At 33.4% G+C, this 22,729-nt stretch overlaps 1 protein-coding gene across 1 annotated transcript; it reads right to left on the bottom strand.

Moving 5' to 3' along the window:
* Positions 1–343: 343 nt before the first annotated feature.
* On the bottom strand, positions 344–6,465 carry LOC113709361 (accelerated cell death 11). The gene is made up of 4 exons (XM_027232107.1): positions 6,130–6,465; positions 5,039–5,211; positions 1,761–1,906; positions 344–1,143 (listed from the first exon to the last, which is right to left on the bottom strand). The coding sequence occupies exons 1-4, from the start codon at positions 6,337–6,339 to the stop codon at positions 1,037–1,039; spliced, it is 636 nt and encodes a 211-aa protein (XP_027087908.1). The 5' UTR covers positions 6,340–6,465; the 3' UTR covers positions 344–1,036.
* Positions 6,466–22,729: the final 16,264 nt, after the last annotated feature.

Raw genomic sequence — 22,729 nt, forward strand, 5'->3', positions numbered from 1 at the left:
TTACTTGTAGCTTGCTGATCTTGAGCCATGGTTTGATCAAGCGACTACGTTGGACCCCTTTTGTCAACTTGTTTCAACAGGCGACTAGCCTCACTATCCTCCGCATCACTTTATCTTTTGGGCTCGATCATGAATATCGTAGCTAACACTTGGAAATTTCAACAGCTAACTAATGACTACATCTTTGGGCTCAATTGCAAAGTCCTAGTTCTTGCTGACAAGCCACCCGTTCTTAACAAAAACGAAATCCGTGAATCTCTAATGTCTAACAACTTGACTAGTCTTAAGAATATAAAAAATTTTAAAAAAAATTACCTAGTAAATAATACTAAATTCTAGAGGCTAGATACAAAAGGTAACTTGAATATAGAACAAAATCCTAGGAAAGCAATGTAATTAATTGCTTAATGTCTCTACACATAAAGTAACTATAAATGGATCTTCATGGGTAATCCATACAAACCGAAATACTGTCTTCTTCTATTCTTCCCTTATTACACTTTCAATGAAACATGAACAGGGCAGAAAATACACACACATTCCACAATAGATGGTCATTTTCCCAACCGTCAAACAAGACTTTCTTTCGTGACAAAACCAAGACAATGATCCCTGCTTTCGGTAATTTACACGCTACGATTTCCTGTTGATTTCTCGTTAACAGCTGTTTGTTAAAATGGCGCAAGGGTCTCCGCTTGCCTCAGAATGACTTGACAACAATGCCATTATTTCAAACAAAGACAAACCCTAGGGACAGCTCAACAATGAGAAAATCAGTTCAGAAGAAATGGTTCTAAGATCTTCGACTCCTGGGGCGATTCATACTGCCAGGTGGGAACAATAGAACCTTTTGTAATGGAGCATCACTAACATTATTCACTCAAATTGATTATCTTGGTTCAGTAATCCAAGTCTAAGAAGAAGGAGATGGTAACAAGCTAATTGCTGGCATGCTTATGTCAAACAAAGGATATATGACAAGTATGGTAAAGCTTCCATTTGAGACACAAACAAAAAATGTGGTACATACAAAAATTTACCAATCTATACCCAGATCTCGAGATGTGAAGAGTTTGTCAACGTACAAGATGATAGGGGCAACTGAGTCTATATAAATTTGCATCTTTGTCTTTGCTGAGATTTCTGAAAACAAGAATACCAAAACATTGCCGTTAAACAGATACTGAAAAGTGATATAAGTGTCAATGAAGAAGCATCTGCAACAGAACATCAATTCTATGCTTAAGGAAAAAAATCAAGGGGAATTTGAATATCTGGTCATGTTAGTTGGAGTGTGCAGACCAATAGTGCATTGACAATTTGGCGCTTGCACAAATGATCTTATCATGTATAAATTATACAGTCTAATCCACTAGTGTGAAGTCAGTTCTAATAGTGATAGCATTGTCCCCTTTTTTTCCATGGTTATCACCCCTCCAGCAAAAACAAAATTCATTACCTAGACCTCCACATACAGGTTTATAGCCAACTAATTGACTTCAGAAAAATTCCACAGGGTGAACTAACAGAATGAGGCAAACAAGGTCAGGAACCAAATGTGTAAAACACATTACATGGCCAAACCTAGTTCAGTTTGACTAGCCAAATGAATTCACAATTAGTCAACATCAGACAGCAGGACAATTTGACAAGTCACCAAATTCCACATACAGTATCGGTGGAAATAAGCTAAAATGCATTTCACATTTTTGCCGAGTATGGTGCCAGCACAGAAGTTAAGATATGAATTACAAACTCACCATCTTCATTGAGTTTCTTCAGTAGTTGAGCCCTTGTAGGAAGTGCATACATCCCCGCCGCCACAGCTTTCCTAATAGCCCATGCATGGTATGGAGCAAATACCTGTGCATAAGCTGTTGAAGCTGGATCCTTCAGGGAATTTCCACTGCCAATATTGGGTTTTCAAATTTTAGAATTAATTAATAGAAATTATGAAAAATAAACATCACAAGAGAATATTTTTAAGTTCTAATGAAATTCATAACAAGTATCTCCTTAGAAAGAAATGGAGTAAAACTCATATCATTTGATAATAAATTCCTTACTTCGTACTATTAAGTAAATATAAGAGTAACTTGGGCAGAGTAATTTGGGCACAATAACAGGAAAACAGATGCATGTATTATCATTTACCAGATATTTTTCTTTCACTCAACTGCTAAATAAAAACTAATCAGGTGGAACTAAGATTCTGTGAGCAAACACATTTACTTTCTTACTTACCACTTCTCCTACACAACACTGCAGGTATTCTTTCTTAATTGAACACAAATACCTTAACCTTGCTTAAGGTTACTGTAGAACAATTTTAGGATCACTTACTCTGATTTACATGGTGAGTTCTGGTTTAAATTTTCCTAAACTTCCGCACTTGAACTGTCAGAGGTAAAACTAATCCCCATAACTCCATATCCCAGATATCAATAGTAATCTTCCCTCATTATTGAAACTTCAACAACTTGAAAGTTCACAAAACACATGAGCCATTTAATCATGACAAACATCCTTATCCCGCACATGCAAAATGAATTCAATTTGGTTAAGTACAAAACAATCAAACCTCTGGTCACCATTAACCGTAATCCAGAAAATGACTGCAAATGTTCTATGTAAGATAAAAATTCTATCAACAAACTGAGAAAAAATAACAAAAATAACATTATGTATATGCGTTTCCATGACCAACATGGAAACACACAGTAAGGAGATCAATTTGCTGAGTTTGTCCAAGCACCCTCTTACACATTTCCCCTTCATTCAGAAAAAGGATACAGCAAGAGAAAAACAAAGAAGAAGATTAACATAACATGTAGCTCGTACTGTTGTGGAAGCTTAATAGCTTCATTTTCTATCTTCAGCAAGAAAATTCCATGAGCAGGCATGGATACAATTTTCTCATGATACAAATGAAGTATGCAAGGGAGTATTTCAAAAAATAATCTTGAATAAGTTCAATACAAACATTCCGTATACCTCAGTATATGTCATTTAGCAGTATCTCAATACCAATAGAAAGGAAAAAACAAAGAATTCTACCATATGCACATATTTGAGCGCCAAAACTGAAGCTAAGCCACTCCAGAACTTCCACTATTTATCTATTGTAGATCTATAAAATGTTCGCTCACAGACTCCACTTTAGAATCAATATCCTCAAAATCACAAAGAAATACCAACTCCTAGCAATGTCCTCAAGAAATTCTCCCAGTTCATCCTGCCTACTCATTATGCCCTTTTACAGGGAAGAACCTAGAAAATCAGAACTAGCAGGTAATGATTACACAAAGGCTAACTTTAATTTACCTAAAACACCCATCACGTTTTCCTAAGGATACTTTTGCATGGCATTCAAGTATGAAGTGGAATACCGAGCAATCTTGGAACCTCTCCATCCAAAATACTGTTTGACATCAAAATTTTGCAATAACCAAAGAAATCAAGTGTCGAATTAACACAGAATTTCTTGAGTGATACGATGCAACTGAAACATCATATTCCATATCAAATTGCAAAGACAAGCGACTGAGACATTCATGTGCCTTCTGACATCAAATCTTACCAAAAAGTGACAAACTATTAGTTAATAGATCTGTCTTGTATGTCTTAATTTCTTGTAACAGTCCTCTAACAGTCTAAGAAACATGTAAATGCAGTCCAGCTTCCACCTGTACTAATTTCACAACCTCAAGCAGTCGGTGAAGCCACAGTTTCAGTCATTTGTCTAAAACCTCCTTCGTCAGGTGAAGATATCATATGCACCATTGAAAGCAACAAATTGCTTAATTTTTTTAAAAATGCAAGATTTCAGCCCTTCCAAGCTCTGGATTGCTATTTATGAGCAATGGTTCATTGGAATGACATTGCCAATGCAACAAATTCTGAATAGTTAGGTTCTTCTGACTTGCAAGACTAATAGCATTCCCACCCAAGTATGCAAAACCAGACTTCTTGATTCCTCCTCCATTTTTCAAGATCCTAAAAATCATTAAGATCACAAAAGATCCTCCATTTCTAGTAATTATGAAGCTCAAACACCAAGATTTAAAGCAATTTAACAAAAGCTATATGGACTAATTTCTTGAGATCTACACAACCTACAATAATAGGTCATGTATACAACTTTTGTAGATACTATCAGTACTGGTCTTTCAACTAGTAGTTTGACAACAAAAATACATAATACATGTAATGAACACCAACTATATCTTCCACAAAAAATTTCACTATAACTAAGTAACTTGCAAACCAAATTGGTCAGAGCTCTCTTTCTCCAGTCAATCAGCGATAAAAAGAAACACTATAAACAAACAAAGATCAACTTCCACTTTATCAAACTTCAAACTGTCACAGGTTGAACAAAATCCCAACAAATCACAATATAAGCAACTATAACATTTGCACAAGCACACATCTGTAATAATTACAAGTTGCTAGGAAATAAGCTCATGATAGATGTTCTATACCTTGGCAGCTGGTGCATCACTGAGAAGCTGCTTTTCTTTTCAAACAAAAGAAAAGAATACACTACTTTAACAAAGTGTGAGCAGCTCTTTGGATTACACTTTTTGTGTTAACCAAAGATGGCCTTATGGAAAAGGCCATAACCTTTACAAACTAAAAATGCTCTAGTTCAAAACAAATCCCCACAAGTTCTTTTCGACCTTTTTTTTCATGCAAAAAAATTCTCTGAAATTAAAAAATTGCATAGGGTGTTCATTCAACACTAGTCCATATATGTCTGATTCAGCGCATAGACTTATTATTTTCCAATAAATGATTTCATGTCATATCAGTGAAAAAACAAGAAACACCATACTCAATGTGTTTCTCGTACTATCTTATTCTGGTCATCTTCAACTATCTAGCTTAAACAATCACACTATGATCAATATCAGATAACATCAACTTCAACAAAACATCATATGAGAGGTGTTATCCTAGCATTAGTTTATGTATTTTTCTAATCATCATATTGAATTTATGATTTCAAAAAAATTTCTACAGAAAGCGAACATACTCTGATGATAAAATCTGTTCAAATAAAACTTTGACCATATCCAGTCCGCGCTTCACTCTTAACAAGTTCCTAGTATGACTTCCTGCCTTCCTGACACAATTTGCTTCGATGTCCCTCTCCATCATGACTTGTAAAGTTGCAACTGATTTAGATGTCTCTGCCAGATCATCCACCTATTGTCCAACACCAAAAATTGAATTATAAAACTAACTTTCAACAGAAATTCATGACAATGTGTTTGTGCATTTCACTAACCCAAATCAAGAAAAATAATGAAAAACTTCTTCCATCACAAATGTCAAAATGTAAAAAGCAGATACATTAAGAACATCCCGATAAAATTAAACACAGATACGAACATGAACAGAAAGAAAGAACTTGACAATTCAAATAACATTCGTTAGCAATTCAAATATGCCCCTCCATTTAAAGAAGGCAATGTAATGCCTTCTTAATATAAGCAAACATAAGGCAATGTAATGCCATTAAAGAACAAAAAGTAAAACACAAATGCAGTGCGGCATTGTAATTCAACGCGAATATAACAGACTGTAATCAATCAGTTGAAGTATGACACTTTTGAGCCTATAGCTTGTATGCAGAAAATTACTGATGCCATATCACTTTCATCTTACACATTCCACACAACCCCACTTCAGTGATAAGAAAAGACTTCTTTCTTTTTCTCTTTCGCCATTCTGATAATCAGCCAAGTGTCCATGTTAATGCCAAATTCAGCTTGTACTGAAGAGTACCCATTCTTTCTCTTTACAATCATATTCGGCATTTCAGAGTTTTTCATCAATTAAATCGCATACAAAAGACATAAAATTTGACCTCAATTGCTCAAGTATTGTATCTCTATGTATCTATTCAAACAACAGGCAAACAAACTATGATCAATTCGACATTTTTTATTTAATTAAACTGCATTCAATTACAGACCAAGATAACAAAAATCCCTTCTTTTCCACAACAATTCTCTTAAAAAGAACCAATTGAACCCAAAAGAAATCCCAGTGAACAAAAAACCAAATTAACGTGAAACATTACAATAATAAAAAGACAGTGGGATTAAAAGGGCACTATACTTTGGCGACATAGTCCATTTCCGCAAACTTGAAAGCGATTCCAAGACAACGAAAGAGAGGGGAGACGAGAGAGCAAGCCTGGGAGAAGGGACCGACTCCGAGGTGGGCTTCATCGAGGCTATTTTGGGAATTCAGACTATCGGACAGGGCTTTGAAGGCCTCCGACATCTGCCTCAGCGGCTTCCCTTCCATATGAGGATTGATCGCCATTTTTGGAGTTGACAAACGAAGAAGAAAGGAATATTATCAGAGCTGGAATTATGCCGGGAGACAACGCTAAGTTGATGCTGTTTTCTGCAGTTTTTATATTCCTTCTCAGTGGGTGGTGAATGGCATTTTTTGGAGAATAGAATCGAATCAAATTACGTAGAATTAGAGTAATTTTTTAATTCATTTTGGAATTTAGTATTTTTAAATTCGTTTTGGGTTATGCACAAAAATATGTTTCTACCGGCATTATTTGCACAAGAATTCTTTGCTTGCATCACGAACATTCCTCCCAGACACCTTTTTATATTTTTTATTTCACATATATTATAATATAAAAAGTGTTACAGTAATTATTTCAAATAAATTTTTAGTTTGTATTTTATCTAACTTATCTCATATGTCAAGTCAAGGTTGGCTCATTCATCTAGCGAATCACACAATTGTATTTTAATTTGATCTATTTAAATGGTTAATATTGTAAACACTAATCGTGTATAAATTAATGAGTTTTTATCAGTTTAGTCCCTTAAATTATACCCCAACTATTAGTTTAGTCCCTAACATTAATTTTTAGTCACTTAAGTCCATCGTTAAGTCAAAGTAGATAATTGACCATTAACCCACTTAAAAATTGCCCCGCTAACTAACTAAAAGTTTTGTGAAAACTTTTATGACAAAAATACCCTCCCCTCGTGCTTTAACTATAAAACAAGGATTAGAAGGCTTTTCTCTCTTCTATTTTATTAAATTATTATCAAAATTTCTTATTTTGTGCAATACCTTATTCAAGACATTGCAAATATGATGATATTGAAGTGTGGAATTTCATAACCTATTTGCACGTCATTCCGCAAAGACAATCTTAGAAAATTTTATCATTATTCTATTATAAGCTCTATTTGTTCTCAAGTGATATATTAGTAAAAAATTTTCCCTAGTGGTCCTTTTCTTTTCATAATTTTCCAAAGTATAAGAACATGCGAGTTTTTCCAAATTGAAGCAATTCTCACACATTAAGGAATTGGGAACCGGACATTATTAGTTCAAATTTTCGCTTCAAGTCATTCAAGCTTGATTTCCTTGATTTTGTCTGTTGATCCATCGTCAAACACTTGATTTCTTTCTAGGGTTTCTATGAGGGAGAATGGAGAGAGTTTGGGTTGCTAATGACGAAGAAGAAATTAGAAAAGTGGTTTCGATTTTTTTGTTTTGTCGTCCCGCCACTTCATATAGGGCATTTTTGAGAATGAAATTTCTTTTTTAGGGTTTCATAGGCATATTTGTCCATTCATAATTAAGTTGGATCTAAACATGTCTTTTCTCATGAATCCATCTTGCTTGACCGTTAGTACAAGGAGTTAAGTGACTAAAAGTTAACGTTAAGGACTAAACTAATAGTTGGGGTATAGTTTAAGGGGGTAAAGTGATAAAAATCCTAAATTAATGAATATAGATGCGTGTCACTTAATTTAATTTTAATTTCAATTTCACATTGTACACATGTGATATGCATCTATACACACTATTATATACTAGTGCTAAATGCACATTTGATGCGTGTAATAAAGAACTACATAATATTTAGGGTTAATTGCATTTTGCACTCTCGAACTATCAGCGAATTGCAGTGTGTACCCCGAACTTTTAATTGCAGCAATCTAGTGCCTTCAATTATCCATCTTTTGCAGATCACCACATGAAAACAAATTTCCATCAAATTCAACCAGAATCATCCAATCCAAAAATAATGAAAAGACATTTTGAACCCTTGGTTTATTTTTGTCCCCAAAATGCCCTTCTTTATCTGATAATCATTCCTGTCCAAATATCAAAATCCTATGTTCATCCTTAATCTATCTTCCCAAATTAACGTAAAACTTTCCTCATCTTGCAGCAATTACATCTAAAGGTGCGGCTACTTTGTACTTCATCAAATAATAATTGGTGCATCATTAATGATGGAACAAATTATCGCAATATAGTGATGGGAGTTTCTAGGAGGCCTCCTAAAATTCTCAAAATCAATTTTATCTTGCAAGACAAGAGTGTTGTCATCCGATGGTTTACAGGAAGTGGTACTATGATCATTGATCATGGACCAGTATTTGTTACCTTTATATGCAATGAAGATACATTCCAAATTCTATCAATGTTATACAAGTGAATCCAAATTCTCTTTATTTTATCCTATAAACTTAAAATGAGTCCATTAAGTATCATGTATCAATGCGTTAAGTCCAAGATGCTAAATAGTTAAGATAAGGGTAAAATACACTAAACCCCCTTGTGGTTTGGGTTATTATCATAAAACCTCCTCATTATTTAAAAACCCCCAAAGAACCCCCTCGTGGTTTGGACTAATTTGGGCAATGAACGGAAATCGTCCAATTTGACGGAAAGTGAATTACACACGCTTGACAAGCGAGTGTGATAACAATACATCAAGAGTAATGTGGTAATTTTATGTTTTCTTTTCTTTTCTTTTTTTTCCCTTGTTCTTCCTTTTTCTTCTTTCTCCTAAACCATTTGGAGTAGAAAAACTGAAGCAAAATCAACACCAACCTTTGTTAATCTTACTTTTCCTTTTTTCTTCTTTCCTTCTCTATTTCTTTTCCCTCTCTCTCCCATCTACTGGTGCAGCAAACCAGAAAGCAGAAATGGAAGTGTGTGAGCAGTAACTTTCTTCGAGCTGCGAAAAGGAAAAAAAAAACAAAAAAAATTTTGACTTTGAAAGACTGAGAAAGAAACAGCAAGCAGGAAGATTGAGCACCAGAAAATCCTTTGACAAAGAATTAATGGCATCCACTATCTTCATACAGGTTCGGCGTAAGGGATCATTCATCGTGACATCAAATCAACAAACATTTTGCTTGATGAGAGTTATGTTGCTAAGGTTGCAGATTTTGGACTATCAAGGTCTGGCCCATGTCTGAATGAGACCCATGTAAGCACAGGTGTAAAAGGAAGTTTTGGCTACCTTGATCCAGAGTATTTTTGCAAGCAGCAGCTTACAAACAAGTTAGATGTTTACTCATTCGGGGTCATGCTATTTGAGGTTCTCTGTGCTAGGCCTGGCGTGGATTCATTGTTATCCCGAGAGCAAGTAAATTTAGGTTAATGGGCACTGGAATGGCAGAAGAAGGGGCTGCTTGAGCAGATTATAGATCCGCATCGTAGAGGTCAAATAAGACCAGCCTCTTTGAAAAAATTTGGGGAGACAGCGGAGAAATGCTTGGCAGACTACGGGGTACATAGGCCTACCATGGGGGATGTGTTGTATGCTACTAAAGTGGAGTAGTATATTTTGCTCCTTCATGGAGTTTTTTGAGATGGGATGATAACAGTAATAAATTCCTCCATGAATATGCAAGATTTGAGAAAATTAAGAAAGTAAAATTTGGGTATTGTCTTGATTTGGATTTTCAGTTGAATGGTGGCTATGGTAATTGGTGGCTGTTCTACTGTTGTCGAAGGAAAAAGTGGAGATTTGGAGAAGATGATAAGTTTTGAAATTTTCAAATGAGCCACTTAATGTTTCTTTATTCACAAATGAAGTGAGAAAGTTTTTAAAATCTTATTTAAATCTTGAACTAACTTTTAGTATAGGTTGAAACAAGGTTAATATAGGAATTTCATATTTTCCGTCAAATTGGACGATTTCCGTTCATTGCCCAAATTAGTCCAAACTACAAGGGGGTTCTTTGGGGGTTTTCAAACAATAATGAGGTTTTATGATAATAACCCAAACCACAAGGGGGTTTAGTGTATTTTACCCTTAAGATAACTAGTCTATGACAATTATCTAGGTTCAGTATAGAAGAAAAAATATTGTGATAGATTTCAAGGAACTCTTTACAATTCAAGTTTAGCTACAGAAATCAAGGCCAACAATTGACTAGAATGTCTTGCTCATAAAAGCTGTCCAGAAATTACACATCTAAACTTTTAGGAAATTGGCCACCAGGGAGAACCATGTGTTTATACTCTGAAATCTTGCCATCTACCAATATCATTTATTATATTTTCCTCAATGCAGTGAATTGTGATGTATTCAATTAACATTCTCTATTGTAGGTTGGAATGTACAACATTGAATTAATTCTAAAAGACAGTATAGGAATATCCTACATCTATAGTTCATCTAACAATTGTCTACTATACAGATTAACTAGGACCTTGGACCATCTAGTAATGCCTAGACCTATCATATTTGGCAAATGATGGCTGATTTAAATTCATTGTTATCTCATCTTTACTGTCCTTTTCTCGAATTTTCTGTGAAGATCTCTCTCTTGGATTTCGACCCAATCCTTGGCTCCTATTTCACATTGTTCGATGCTATGTCCTTTTATGCAATCATGTAAGTTGCTGTCAAAAACGATTGAAGTGTTAGAGAAGTGTTTGCATATCATTTCAAGTGATTAGTCAAATTATTGCTTAATCTTGTTTTTTGGAAGAGTTATTGTAGCATATCTTGCTACTACTAATGCTTGGAAAGGAAGCACGCTACATTCTCCTCCTGCCGTCCTCCTTTTTATTCTGAAAATGTCTATATGAGACTTGAACAGTTCTTAAAAACTTCCAACTTATAGATCCTAAGTTGATCATTTCTCAGTGAAATTTCCCACTGACTTTTCATTCTACAATTAACAGAGGACTAAATGCTGTAAGAAAGAACCTGTCGAGGCACCATAAGCCATCCAAACGTAGTAAAAGTATTCAAATCAATCATTATTTATAGCAATCCAACAGCTAAATACTAAATCAAAAGCATACTAATCCATCATATTTTTAGCAATAAAACTAGCATAGTAGATAACATAAATAGGGATCATAAGTTCCCACACAAAATCGAAATCCTAAACAAAAAACAACAAATTGTAACCACAAAAAATCTTCAGAACAATCAACGAAAATGCTTAGAAAGCAACATGTTCTGAGTTGGATTGAGATGGTCCCTTGTAGGAAGGTGTAATGTTACTAGATACTTGACTAGAACTTGTTCCAACTTCAGTTCTTTGTCCTAAATTGCCACTAGAAACTGGAGTTTGCCTGAACATTGCTCCCCGAAACCTTGTTCGCCTTATAATGACCTGTATAGTTCAAATGAATGTAAATTAAAATCAGAAATGATATCATTTTTGTATTGACCTTTAACATGATATATTTAAGTAACCAAATACCTGTGTATTTGAAGTTGGTTGAGGAGGCTGAAATAGTTGGACTGGGTAAGGGTATATTGAAGTTGTAGAGTTGGACTGATTTGCACCTAGTTGGGACCTTGAGTTGCTACATTCTGGGTTGGTTGTAAGGTCCTTGGTTGACTTAGACAAGCAGGAGTATTTTGGTTGGTTTTTTTATTTCCAGGTCTTGAATAATTTCTTCTTATACCATATGAGCTTTCTCTTTTCCTACTTATAGGGAATTCACCGGTGAATGACAATCCATCAGGACCAAGAGGATTACCTCCTCCACTTATTCTTCCCCTTCCTCTTCAAACACCCCTACCTATATTTACTCCTCTGGTTGAACCTCTACCTCTAGCATAGGTGAAAGGAATGTCAATTATTGCAACTCTAGTTTCTATGATTTTTGCTTACCTTTGTCCTTCCAATTAGCAGCAATACCTGATTTCTTCCCTTTGTTAGCATCCTAACCAAGCAAAAGACAAATAGTTTGAAATTAAAGTATGATGAGAACATATTATGACAAAATAAAGTGGGTGTATTAAAAGACTTAACCTGTTTTCGAGGTTCTTTGCATCTTCTCTTATTGTGTCCATGTGCACCATAGTTACCACATTTTGCTTATTCATAATGCCTACTAATTGAAGTAGCACTTTTCAACTCATCTGGTGCTTTCTTTCGTGACTTTTTTGACCTACCAGGTTTAAAGGGCGGCATAATAGGATCATATTCATCTTCAACCAACATGTTTTCATCTAAAATAGGTATGATCATATGCTGATATGTCAGTCCCTATGCATGTCTACTATACCAGGGATGAACATATTCTAGAATATTAACGTTCATATGTATAAGAACTGCAGCTACGTGAACACATGGTATTCCAGTTAAATCATATTTTCTACAAGTATAAGATCTCTTCCTAATGTCAACAATGGAATTTTCAACTCCAATTACAACCTCAAAGATCTCTTTGCCAGCAAGTGTAACATCACATGTAGTTGCTCCGAGTCTTGTCTTCTCAATTTTCTCCATAATCCTAGGACAAATGTCACCAATAAATATAGTAAATGGCTCATTTTTCTCTTGAAACCTTTTCATCTGTTGCCTCCTGATCACTTCCATCATTATGAGTATAGGTTTATCCCTTGATTCTTTAATAAACTAGTTGAAAAACTCACATACATTGTTGCTTAATAAATCACACTTGGGCCTGCATGAGAAGTGAGATCTAGCCCATGTGTTTGAAGAAATCTTCATCAACCAGTCATAGGCAACTTGATTTGTATTCTTCAAAATATTCATATGTTTCTTGAATTCCTCCATAGTATATGCTGATGCAGCAAGCCAGAGTAGTTTCTTCAAGTCATTTTGTTTATACAATAGTTTAAAAGTTGCATATAAGTGTTTGATGTAGAACCTATGTTCTGGTCTAGGCATGATTTCATTGAAAGTCTCAACAAGTCCCTAAAAAATTGAATACTCACAGAATTAAGAAAACCAGTAGTAGCAAAATATTTTAAAAAAAATTGAATGAGTGGTATTACCTTCTGCATATCTGATATAAATACCCACCCCATATCTTCTGGTCTTCCAAGTATATCAATCATCAACCTGAGAAACCACATCCAAGAATCTTTACATTCAACTTCTACTATAGCCATGGCAAGTGGATACATTTGGTTGTTTGCATCTCTACTCACTGCAGCAATTAATTGCCTTCCAAATGGTCACTTCAAGGGACATGCTCCAAGCCTATGACAGGTCTACACCTAGCCAAAAATACTCTTTTTTTGTGCATCAAACATAATGAACATTCTCTGAAAATGTGTAGGTGCAGTAGGTATTGTTCTTTGAACCTCAACTTTAGCCACACTTCCATTGTTCTGCCTCATTACCATCTCACAATAAGATCAAACATAATGAATATTCCCAACACATATGTCCAGATTCACAACACAATAAAAGAATCCAAAGCATTAGCTTCATGCAAACACCATGCATGAAATCGAAAAATTGTATTACCTATTTCAACTTCGAATAAGAAGGATTTGTCCTTTGATTTCAACACTACTCTTTCTTAGCCCTTGTCTTGCCAGTCGATCAAGCTATTCGGACACAGTAAGATCTAATAATGCCTTCTTTTTTTATTTTTTGCTAAAAGAGCAGCATTTGAGAGTCTAAGAGAGATAATAAGTGACTGATAGAGAAAAGCATAAATACAAATGAAGCTAAGGCGGGATAAATGTGTTTAAAAGTTTGAGGTGCACACTGCAATTCGATGATAGTTCAAGGGTGCAAAATGCAATTAACCTTAATATTTGTGGTAATATATTTTATATAAAATGTTCATTGCTGAAACCAATTTTAAACTTTGAATTTTTTTTATAAAATAATTCTGGTACTTTTAATGCTTAGGGCTAGTTACATTGAAAACATATCCTTAAATAGTTAAAAGGAAAAAATGCTCATAAGTAGTTATCTTGACAACATGTGTATGAGTAATTAAAGCAAATGTAGTTTTATATGGACCAAAATAAATGTAGATTTCATAAGGGCAAAAATAAAAGTGAATAAATATTTACCTCAAACTCCTTTCTCTCCCTTTATATATATTATAGATGCTATCATGTATACAAGATTAACTCTTATTTAAAACCCCAAACTCAAGATCTAGATTGAGTTTAGCTCATTTAACACCAAAAACAAAAATCAATATTTTTAAATCTAGAGCGGAGAGTGAATTGGTAGAGCTTTCAGTTTGTTGTTCGGCCAATTCAATTATTTCAACCCTGGTTCAAAGATTTAATCATTTTTATTTATTTTAGCATTAAAAATTTTGAATAAAACTAAAATTTTTAATATATATATATAATTAGTGAAATCCAGTTGAATCTTCAATCAGTTCTTGACTAGGTTTGAGCGATTCAAATTTTGGGTTAATCATTAATCCAGATCAAAAGCATGGCTGATTTGCAATTCAACTAGTCGAGTTGGTCTATCCAATCTGATTTTCAAAACATTGGAAAAAAAAGCTCTCACAAAGTTGAATAAACTTAAGCAGAAATGTGCTTAAAAGTATAATATGCCTTGGTTCTAATTTTAGGGTGAAAAAAAGAAATCATACTCAGTATGCAATGATTAATCATTTCCCAATTATTGTTATCTGGTAATATATTATTTATGATGAATTAAGTTGTCTAATAACAAACCCATGATTTTGAAACAACTTATCTGTCCTTGGTGTGAGCCCAAACAAGCTACCCGTGAGCCAAATTTGATTCATTTAATATTCAAGACTCATTTGGTGCTCAAACTCGGCTCTTTTATTTCAACGAACTAGCTAAGGTCGAGCTTATAGAATCGAAGCTAGCCGTGTCCAAGTAGCTCAGTTTGTTTTACAACTTTAGTCATGTGAATTTTAGTACAAATTTCTAGAAGATCATGTGATTTTGGGTTAAAAGCGTTAAATTCCCCTAAATTTTACCCTTAGTTGAACTTTACCTCAACTCAATAAATAGGTACTTTACTCCTCACTTTATATTTTAGGATAAAAGTGCTCATTCCATATTATTTTTATTTTTATTTCTTTTTCCTATTTTTTGCCCTTTTTTTACTGGTCACGCTTCTTTATATTTTCTAATTTTTCTCCCTTTTCTCATATAATCAAGTACTTTCTTCTCTTTACTATTATTATTTATATATTAATTTTAATCTTCTTAAACTTATTCATTATTTATTTCTATCTTTTTTACTTTTTATTATTGAAAGTAATAATGATCACAAGGTCCATGTTATAACAAAGTATATGTTGTTTGTGTACATAGACTATTTCATATATTATTTAAATCAATGCATCCAAAGTTAGAATAAATTAATTTTTAATAACAATAGTAATAAATTCATATTGTAATAACATAGTGGTTACTCAATATATATAAAAATAAAGTAAACAAACATTTAGTTACTTTAATTTTTTTAGTATACTTTTAAATATTAATTAATTTAAAGTTCTAGTTTGCTAATATTTTTTTAAATAGGCAAATTGCTAGTAATATACACTTTTTGATTATGATAGGCATATATCAGTGTTTTATACTACATAGTTTGTCTTGAATTTTCTAATAGTGTAAATAAAAAAGAATGAAATTATAAGCAGAAGATAATTACTATATTATAATAAGCACAGAAATTAGTAATACTAATAGGAAAGTGAAACAAAATAATAACATGAGAAAAGTGAAAAAAATAAAATTGTTAAAAAATAAAAAATAAAAAAGTAGTGGAAAAAAAAAGGAAATACAGAAACAAAATAAAATACTAAGGGCACTTCTGTCTTAAATATCAACTAGGGGCAAGGAGTTTGTTTAATGAGTTAAAGAGGGTAAAGCACAACAAAGAGTAAAGTTCAAAGAGGTTTAGTGCATTTAACCCTATGATTTTTAGTACAAATTTCTAGAATCTCAATAAAGTTATCAATGATACAAATCTGTAGTTCCTTCACTATATAATTGATCCTTAGCGTATATCAAACCTCTATATTCTATAGTAAGATAGTGTTATAGTTCAATATTGAATGCAAATTCTAAAGCCACCGTAATAATAGGAATTCTCCATTGCACTGATAAGGATACTCAAAATGTCTCATGCTATTAATGAAACCACTAGATACCAACTTTTTGTACATGTGTCATAGATCCAATAGTAATAGTATATATACTATTAGTGTATACAAATTTTACTCATAAAGGATTAATCGTTCCTACACTAACAGTGTATATACTGTCAACTTTGAATGAATAACAAAAGTGACAGTTAGGGGTATGCAACGAATTCGAATTGGGTAATTTGGAAATTTGAATTCAGAATTTTTAGAAATTTAGGCATTTGAAATTTCGATCGATTTCAATTTCGATTTCACTAGTTTCGAATTTGAATTCGTTTTTGAATCAATTCGGAATTCAATAAACACTGAATTTAGGACTTGTTATCTGTTGTTACTTGATTTGAAACATAGAAACATAGACATAAACTAAACTTGACATAGGGCAACCGATTGACCACTTCAAAACAACTTCACACAAGTCACAACTAGAGTCATATGAAAATGAAATACAGCCATTCCTCACAATCTAGTCATTACAAACTTAACATTCACTCACTAGTTATTACAGTCTAAAGTTGAAATAGAAACAAACATCAAATGTCAAATATCACAAATATCAACAACAATTCTAGCCCAAATTTGATATAAATAAGGCAGCAACTATTCCAAATAAACTACAAGTGTAAAATAACATTCCATATTTGCAACTTCCAAGGGATCAAGGAATAGGCCTAGACAGTCAAAACTCCAATTTCTATACTCCAAATCACTATTTGAGGACTCAAAGATCAACAATCGTGGGTTCTACACCTCCCTTGACCAAACCTGTTATTCGAGAAAGAAAAAAAGAATGAAGTACCTTAATAGCATTTATGAATTGAAAAAATATTTCAAGTTTCTAAATAATAAAGTAGATAATTTACCAGATTTAAATTTCTCAAGGTCCACCAATTTTTCTTCTACACTCAACTCCATTTTCGATGCTCGAAGCCAATCTTGAACACATATCAAGGCTTGCACAATTCTTGAAATTAAAGAACTTCTAAATTGGTCAAGAACACATCCCTCGATACTAAAGGCAGATTCAGAAGCAACTACAGAGATTGGGATAGCCAACACATCACTAGCCATTTTCGAAAGTATTGAAAATAAAAAACTATTACCCTTCCATCAATTCAAGATATCCAACTCGGGATCATCATCCTCACAATCCTCACTCAAATATTTGTCAAGTTCAGATTTAGCATTCTTTCCTCCAAGTTCTACTTTTATTTTCTTGAACTCCATTTTATATCTATCATTCATCTTTTTGGAGGTATCTCTATCAAAGGATTGGAAGAGATCAAAGGAGGTATCTCTATCAAAGGAAGAGATGCAATTTTCAGATTCACTAGGAAGTGAAGAAGTGGAGGATTGGGAAATAATAGTTGACCCAGTAGGAGTATTGAGTCTCTTGTACTCAGCAAACAACTCATACATTGCATCCTTGGTAGGTGAGCCACAACAGCACCCTCAGTGTCACCATACATTTTACAAGCAATGAACTCAAAATACTCAAATTTTGTCCTAGGATCAAGCATGTAAACAATAAAAATCAACATGTTCATTTTTTCCACTCTTTCCCAATACTTATCATACTTGTCTTTCATCGTTTTTGCCATTCCATTCAAGTCAAGATTATCACTTTCTGCCATTTCCTTTAGGATGCCATTAATGCGACTAAGCTCATTGGTAAGATTATTAGATGTCGCATATTTGTGTTAGGATCTAGGCACGGAACAAACAACTATTGAGATATCAAGTACACAACAATTTAATGATAAACAAGCTACAAGTATAAAAGATAAACGACACACAATATTTAACGTGATTCAACTTCACCATTGATCCTACGTCCACGGAGAGAAACCTGTTCTTTATTATGAGAGGAAAACCTTATACAATAATACATGTTGAACCCAATCCCAACCCTTGTATACCATCTCTCATCTTCCAAAAACCCTCTCTCACATCCCATGTATAAGGCTACATGATGCCCTTGTGTGCTCTTGTGTGTCTCTTGTGTAGTATGCCAACCCACCTACTTATAGGGAACATTATTTGGCCAAAACTCAAATAACAATAGGAAACCAATTCTAATTCCTAGACTTGTACAGAATAGAAAATAACTTCTAATCCTAAACTAAATAGAAAATTCCTTGACTACTACTTCAAGTAACTAAAACCAATTAGAAAACTAATTACTTCCACACAAAACAAGAAATCTACCTAAGAAAAACTAAGCCAATTTCCTAACAATTTGGAGTCAGAACCCTTTACTGAAGAATTATGTGAACTTCTGGCTATTAATTCAAGTAAATTAATTCAGGAAATTTAAAGGCTATAAAGTACTAGAGTCTGGACTCTAGAGTGGTACCTTGCTGACGTTGTTGTCATTAATGGCTAGTCGGACCCCAGAGACTCGTTCGAGCAAATGGTGAATGGAGACGATGGTGAAGCCGGCATGTATGCTTGAAACCATGAGAGTGAAGACTGGAGAGGGCAAATACAAGATGCAGTGACCTAGCCAGCAAGAGAGTGAGTAACAGAGACTGAGAGAGTGAATGGTGAGGGCTTGAAAATGAAGACTGAAGCTCGGCTGCAGCTTACAAGACGGTGAAGGAAAGCTAGAATTAGGTTTGGACAACAGGGTCAGCCGAAGGTTTGGGAATTAGTTTTGTTCTTTTTGCCTTTTAGGAGTTTTGTTTTGTATTTCTAATTTTTGTATTATAAGTTTTACAACAAGAAATTCTAAGACTTATTAAGGCTTATTATTGTATTGTCATATAATATAATTATTAGTTAGAGTATTATTATGTAATATAAATTTTATATTAGATATACATATATATATATATATAACATACAAATTTGAAATTGAATGAGGTATTCGATTTCCGATTTTGCATTGTGAATTTGAAATAGGAAATTCTGTTTTGACAAAACATATTCCTAAATTCGAGCCAAATTCATAGATTTAAAATGAAAACCCCGATTCCCTTTTCGTTTTCCACTTTTCTGATTTCAAAAGTTTCGAATTTAATTCTAATTCGGTCAATAATCCAGTTTTTTTCTGACAGTGTATACACATACCAATGACTATTCATGAACTAAGTTTTGAAATTGTTTTTTAATGGTAGGCATTTGCATGGATTTTTACTTAAAGCACATTACACGTACTATATAATGGTTTATATGTTTTCATTTTTCTGAATTTTTATGTTATTCTAAAGTTTATGTATCTTACTAAATATGATGTGAACACTAGTGAATTAATGGTGCAGACTAAGAATGTTTCTATTTAGCCTTTTCCCTAATCAAACTGTTAAGTTTTACTACCTCCATCCCAAAATTTGGGACGTTTTTTGGGAAACATACTTTTTATGTACAGTAGCATTATGGGGACACACTTATCTGACTCTTCCAATCGTATCCTTTGCTGTTTACGGAGTAAAACAACAAGCTGTTGGGGACCACTTATATTGCCATTTAGTCACTTTGACTAAAAGACAAATACAAGTTAAAGTAAAACACATAACCGTTTGCAACTCTAGCTATTTCTCTATCTATTTGGGTTTCATAAAATCAACAAGATAAGCTCCAGAAGATTGACAATGGAAAAAGGTAAGATTTCTACAATTCCGTCTATCACTTTGTTGGTGCTTATCATTTTTATTTTTGTTTTGTTTTATGATATTTTGATCAATTTGAAGTAGATAATCTTGAAACTTAACATAATTTAGCTAATCTTTTATTTGGCGCCATTTGTTATTACTCCTTTTTTTGCTTGAAATTTGGCGGTTCATTGAAAATATGTAGATGCATTTTATTAAACATTTTTGTTCTCACGTTTCTTATAAAGAGAGTTTGGAAGCTGATAATTCTGACGTCTTTATACTCTATATAATGAGATTATAGAGAGATTTGTCTATTGCACATATTCTGTTTGATAGTATTCCACAGTGAACATGGATAATCATAGTTTTCAAATTTATGAAATCTCTAGGAAAAAGTTGACAAATCAGCAAAGGCAAGCCATATTTGAAGCATTATTGCAATATAGTTATGGTGGGCAACTAGAAAGAGGAGTAACCAAAGTTATTGCAACTCAATTCAAAATCAGCATGAGAATAGTGCAAAGAATTTGGGAAGAGCAAAGTCTTCAATCATTAATGAAGGTTCGGTTGACATCTCTCCCAGGTTTCCTAAAAGGGCAGGACGCAAGAGGGTAGAGATAGACTTCAGCACTATCATGGAAATACTTCTAAAGTGTCGAACAAATATTCGTTCTCTATCAACCAAAATGAAAGTTTCCAAGTCCACTCTTCATCGACGAATAAACAAAGGTGTTATCAAACCACATTCAAATGCATTAAAGCCTCACCTTACTAATGACAATAAATTGGTTAGACTCAAATTTTGTTTGTCACTACTTCAACAAGAGAGTCTTAATGATGCACCTGTTTTCAAAACATGTTCAATATGGTTCATATCGATGAAAAGTGATTTTATATGAATAAAGAGTCTGAGAAATACTACCTGCATCCTAAAGAAGAACACCCTATGAGGACTTGTAGGAGTAAAAAGTTTATTGTTAAGGTTATGTTTCTAGCTGCAATTGCTCGACCTCGCTTTGATTGTTCTAGAAACAAGCATTTTGATGGAAAAATTGGAATATTTCCTTTTGCCTTCAAAGAACCAGCTAAAAGGAATTGCAAAAATCATGTTGCTGGTACTCTTGAAACAAAGCCTATCCTATTAGTGACCAAGGAAGTGTATAGAAGGTCTTAATTGAAAATGTTTTGCCTGTAATTCGTGCTAAATAGCCACAAAGTGGTGTTATCAACCCTATCTTCATCCAACAAGATAATGCAAAACCACTTATTGATCCAATGGATGTTGAGTTCATAGAAGCTGCCACAAGAGAAGGTTTTGATGTTCGTTTATCATTTCAACCGCCTAATAGCCCTGATATGAATGTTCTTGATCTTGGGTATTTTAGAGCCATTCAATCACTCCAGCATCAAGAAGCACCTAACTCTATTGATGAACTAATTTCTGCTGTTCAAAGTCTTTCGATGAATTATTGTCTGAAAGTCTCAACAATGTGTTCTTAACCTTACAACTATGTATGCTTGAGGTGATGAAGAATTTCGGAGGGGATAATTACAAAGTTCCACATATTGGGAAGCAACGGTTGATAAAAGATGGAAATCTTCCTTTGCAAATTGGATGTGATAAGGAACTTATTGACAAAATCATCCATTATCTACAAAGCATGAATCTACTAGTATTGGTTAGAATTTCCATAATATTTAAACTTTGCTAACTTCTAAATTATGATAAAGGTAATGATAATGCTATCTAACTTATGATTGATTTCTTTTTCTCTATTTTGTTTTGAAGGTATATCAAGTCATGGATCAAGCTTCTGGATTTGGATTATGCTAATGTTTTTTGTGCAGAACAGGGGACTTGACTTTTGCTACTAATGCTTTTGTACAAAACAGGGGACTTAACTTTTGCTAGACTTTTGCTACTAATGCTTTTGTACGAAACAGGGGGCTTGACTTTTGCTACTAAGTTATTTTTTAGGGTTGCTTATAAGATTTGGTTGTTGCTCAAATCTATTTTAGGGGCATAGATTTTGTATTTTGTTGATTTGTATAGACGACCATGAACTCTTGGAAGCAATGAGCAGTAAACATTATTTTAGTCTTGGTGCTTTCAAATTAATGCCTTGCTTGGATGTTTAGGACTTCAACATAATACGCACTAGTTGATCATTTTTGTTTTTTTTCTTTGACATTTTTTCACTATATTTATTTGTTTGTTTGATACTAGAGGCAAGTTTAAGAGCAAGAACACGAGTTAGAGGACAAATTTTACCTTTTCTTTTTTCACCTTTACATTAAAAAAATTAAATAGTGATAAACAAAAAGGTAAGAAATGCATCTAGCATTCTTTATTTGTTTATCCAAAAAAATTTTGAATTGCATTATTGTAAGAAATTTGTTATTTTGTTAAAAAAAAGATAGAAAGACAAGAAACAAAACTTTCATTGCATCTGCAAACACTTGTGCAACTTGAAAAGAGTAAAGAAAAGAAAAAAAATGAAAAGCAAGGAAAGAGAAGAAAAAAAGAAAAAAACAAAGATTTGAAGCGCAAGAAAAGAAACGGAAATGAAGAACGCAAGGAGCTAAAGTTCCGATGATGTGTTATGGCAGGGCCCTCCACAATTGTTTAGTGCAATTTGATAGTAGAATCTTGACTTTTCAATAGAAGGGCATAACTGGAAAGCAATTTTAAAAGTGGTTTGACTTTTTCAAAGTGACTCAAATTTTGGGACAAGCAAAAAGTGGATATATGACATTAACAATAGGACGGAGGAAGTACATATTAAAAAGGGACATGCTATTTTAAACAATTTTACAATAATAATTTATTTACCTTTTGCATGTTTTATTGGTTAGGGCTAATTAATTTACCTAAATTCTTTTGATAATTTAGAAGATGGTATAAGTATCTTCATATACTAAGTACTATGTAAATAACAGTG

The sequence above is a fragment of the Coffea arabica genome, chromosome 9e (assembly GCF_036785885.1).
Source record: "Coffea arabica cultivar ET-39 chromosome 9e, Coffea Arabica ET-39 HiFi, whole genome shotgun sequence".
NCBI lineage: Eukaryota > Viridiplantae > Streptophyta > Magnoliopsida > Gentianales > Rubiaceae > Coffea > Coffea arabica.

What these genes read in the sequence shown, in the direction of transcription:
- LOC113709361 (XM_027232107.1), bottom strand. Translation starts at nt 6,339, where the DNA reads ATGGCGATCAATCCTCATATGGAAGGGAAGCCGCTGAGGCAGATGTCG. An exon ending in AAATGGACTATGTCGCCAAA is followed by an intron (nt 5,212 to 6,129) that starts GTATAGTGCCCT and finishes GTTGGACAATAG; the next exon opens with GTGGATGATCTGGCAGAGAC. An exon ending in GAAGAAACTCAATGAAGATG is followed by an intron (nt 1,144 to 1,760) that starts GTGAGTTTGTAA and finishes TCTTGTTTTCAG; the next exon opens with AAATCTCAGCAAAGACAAAG.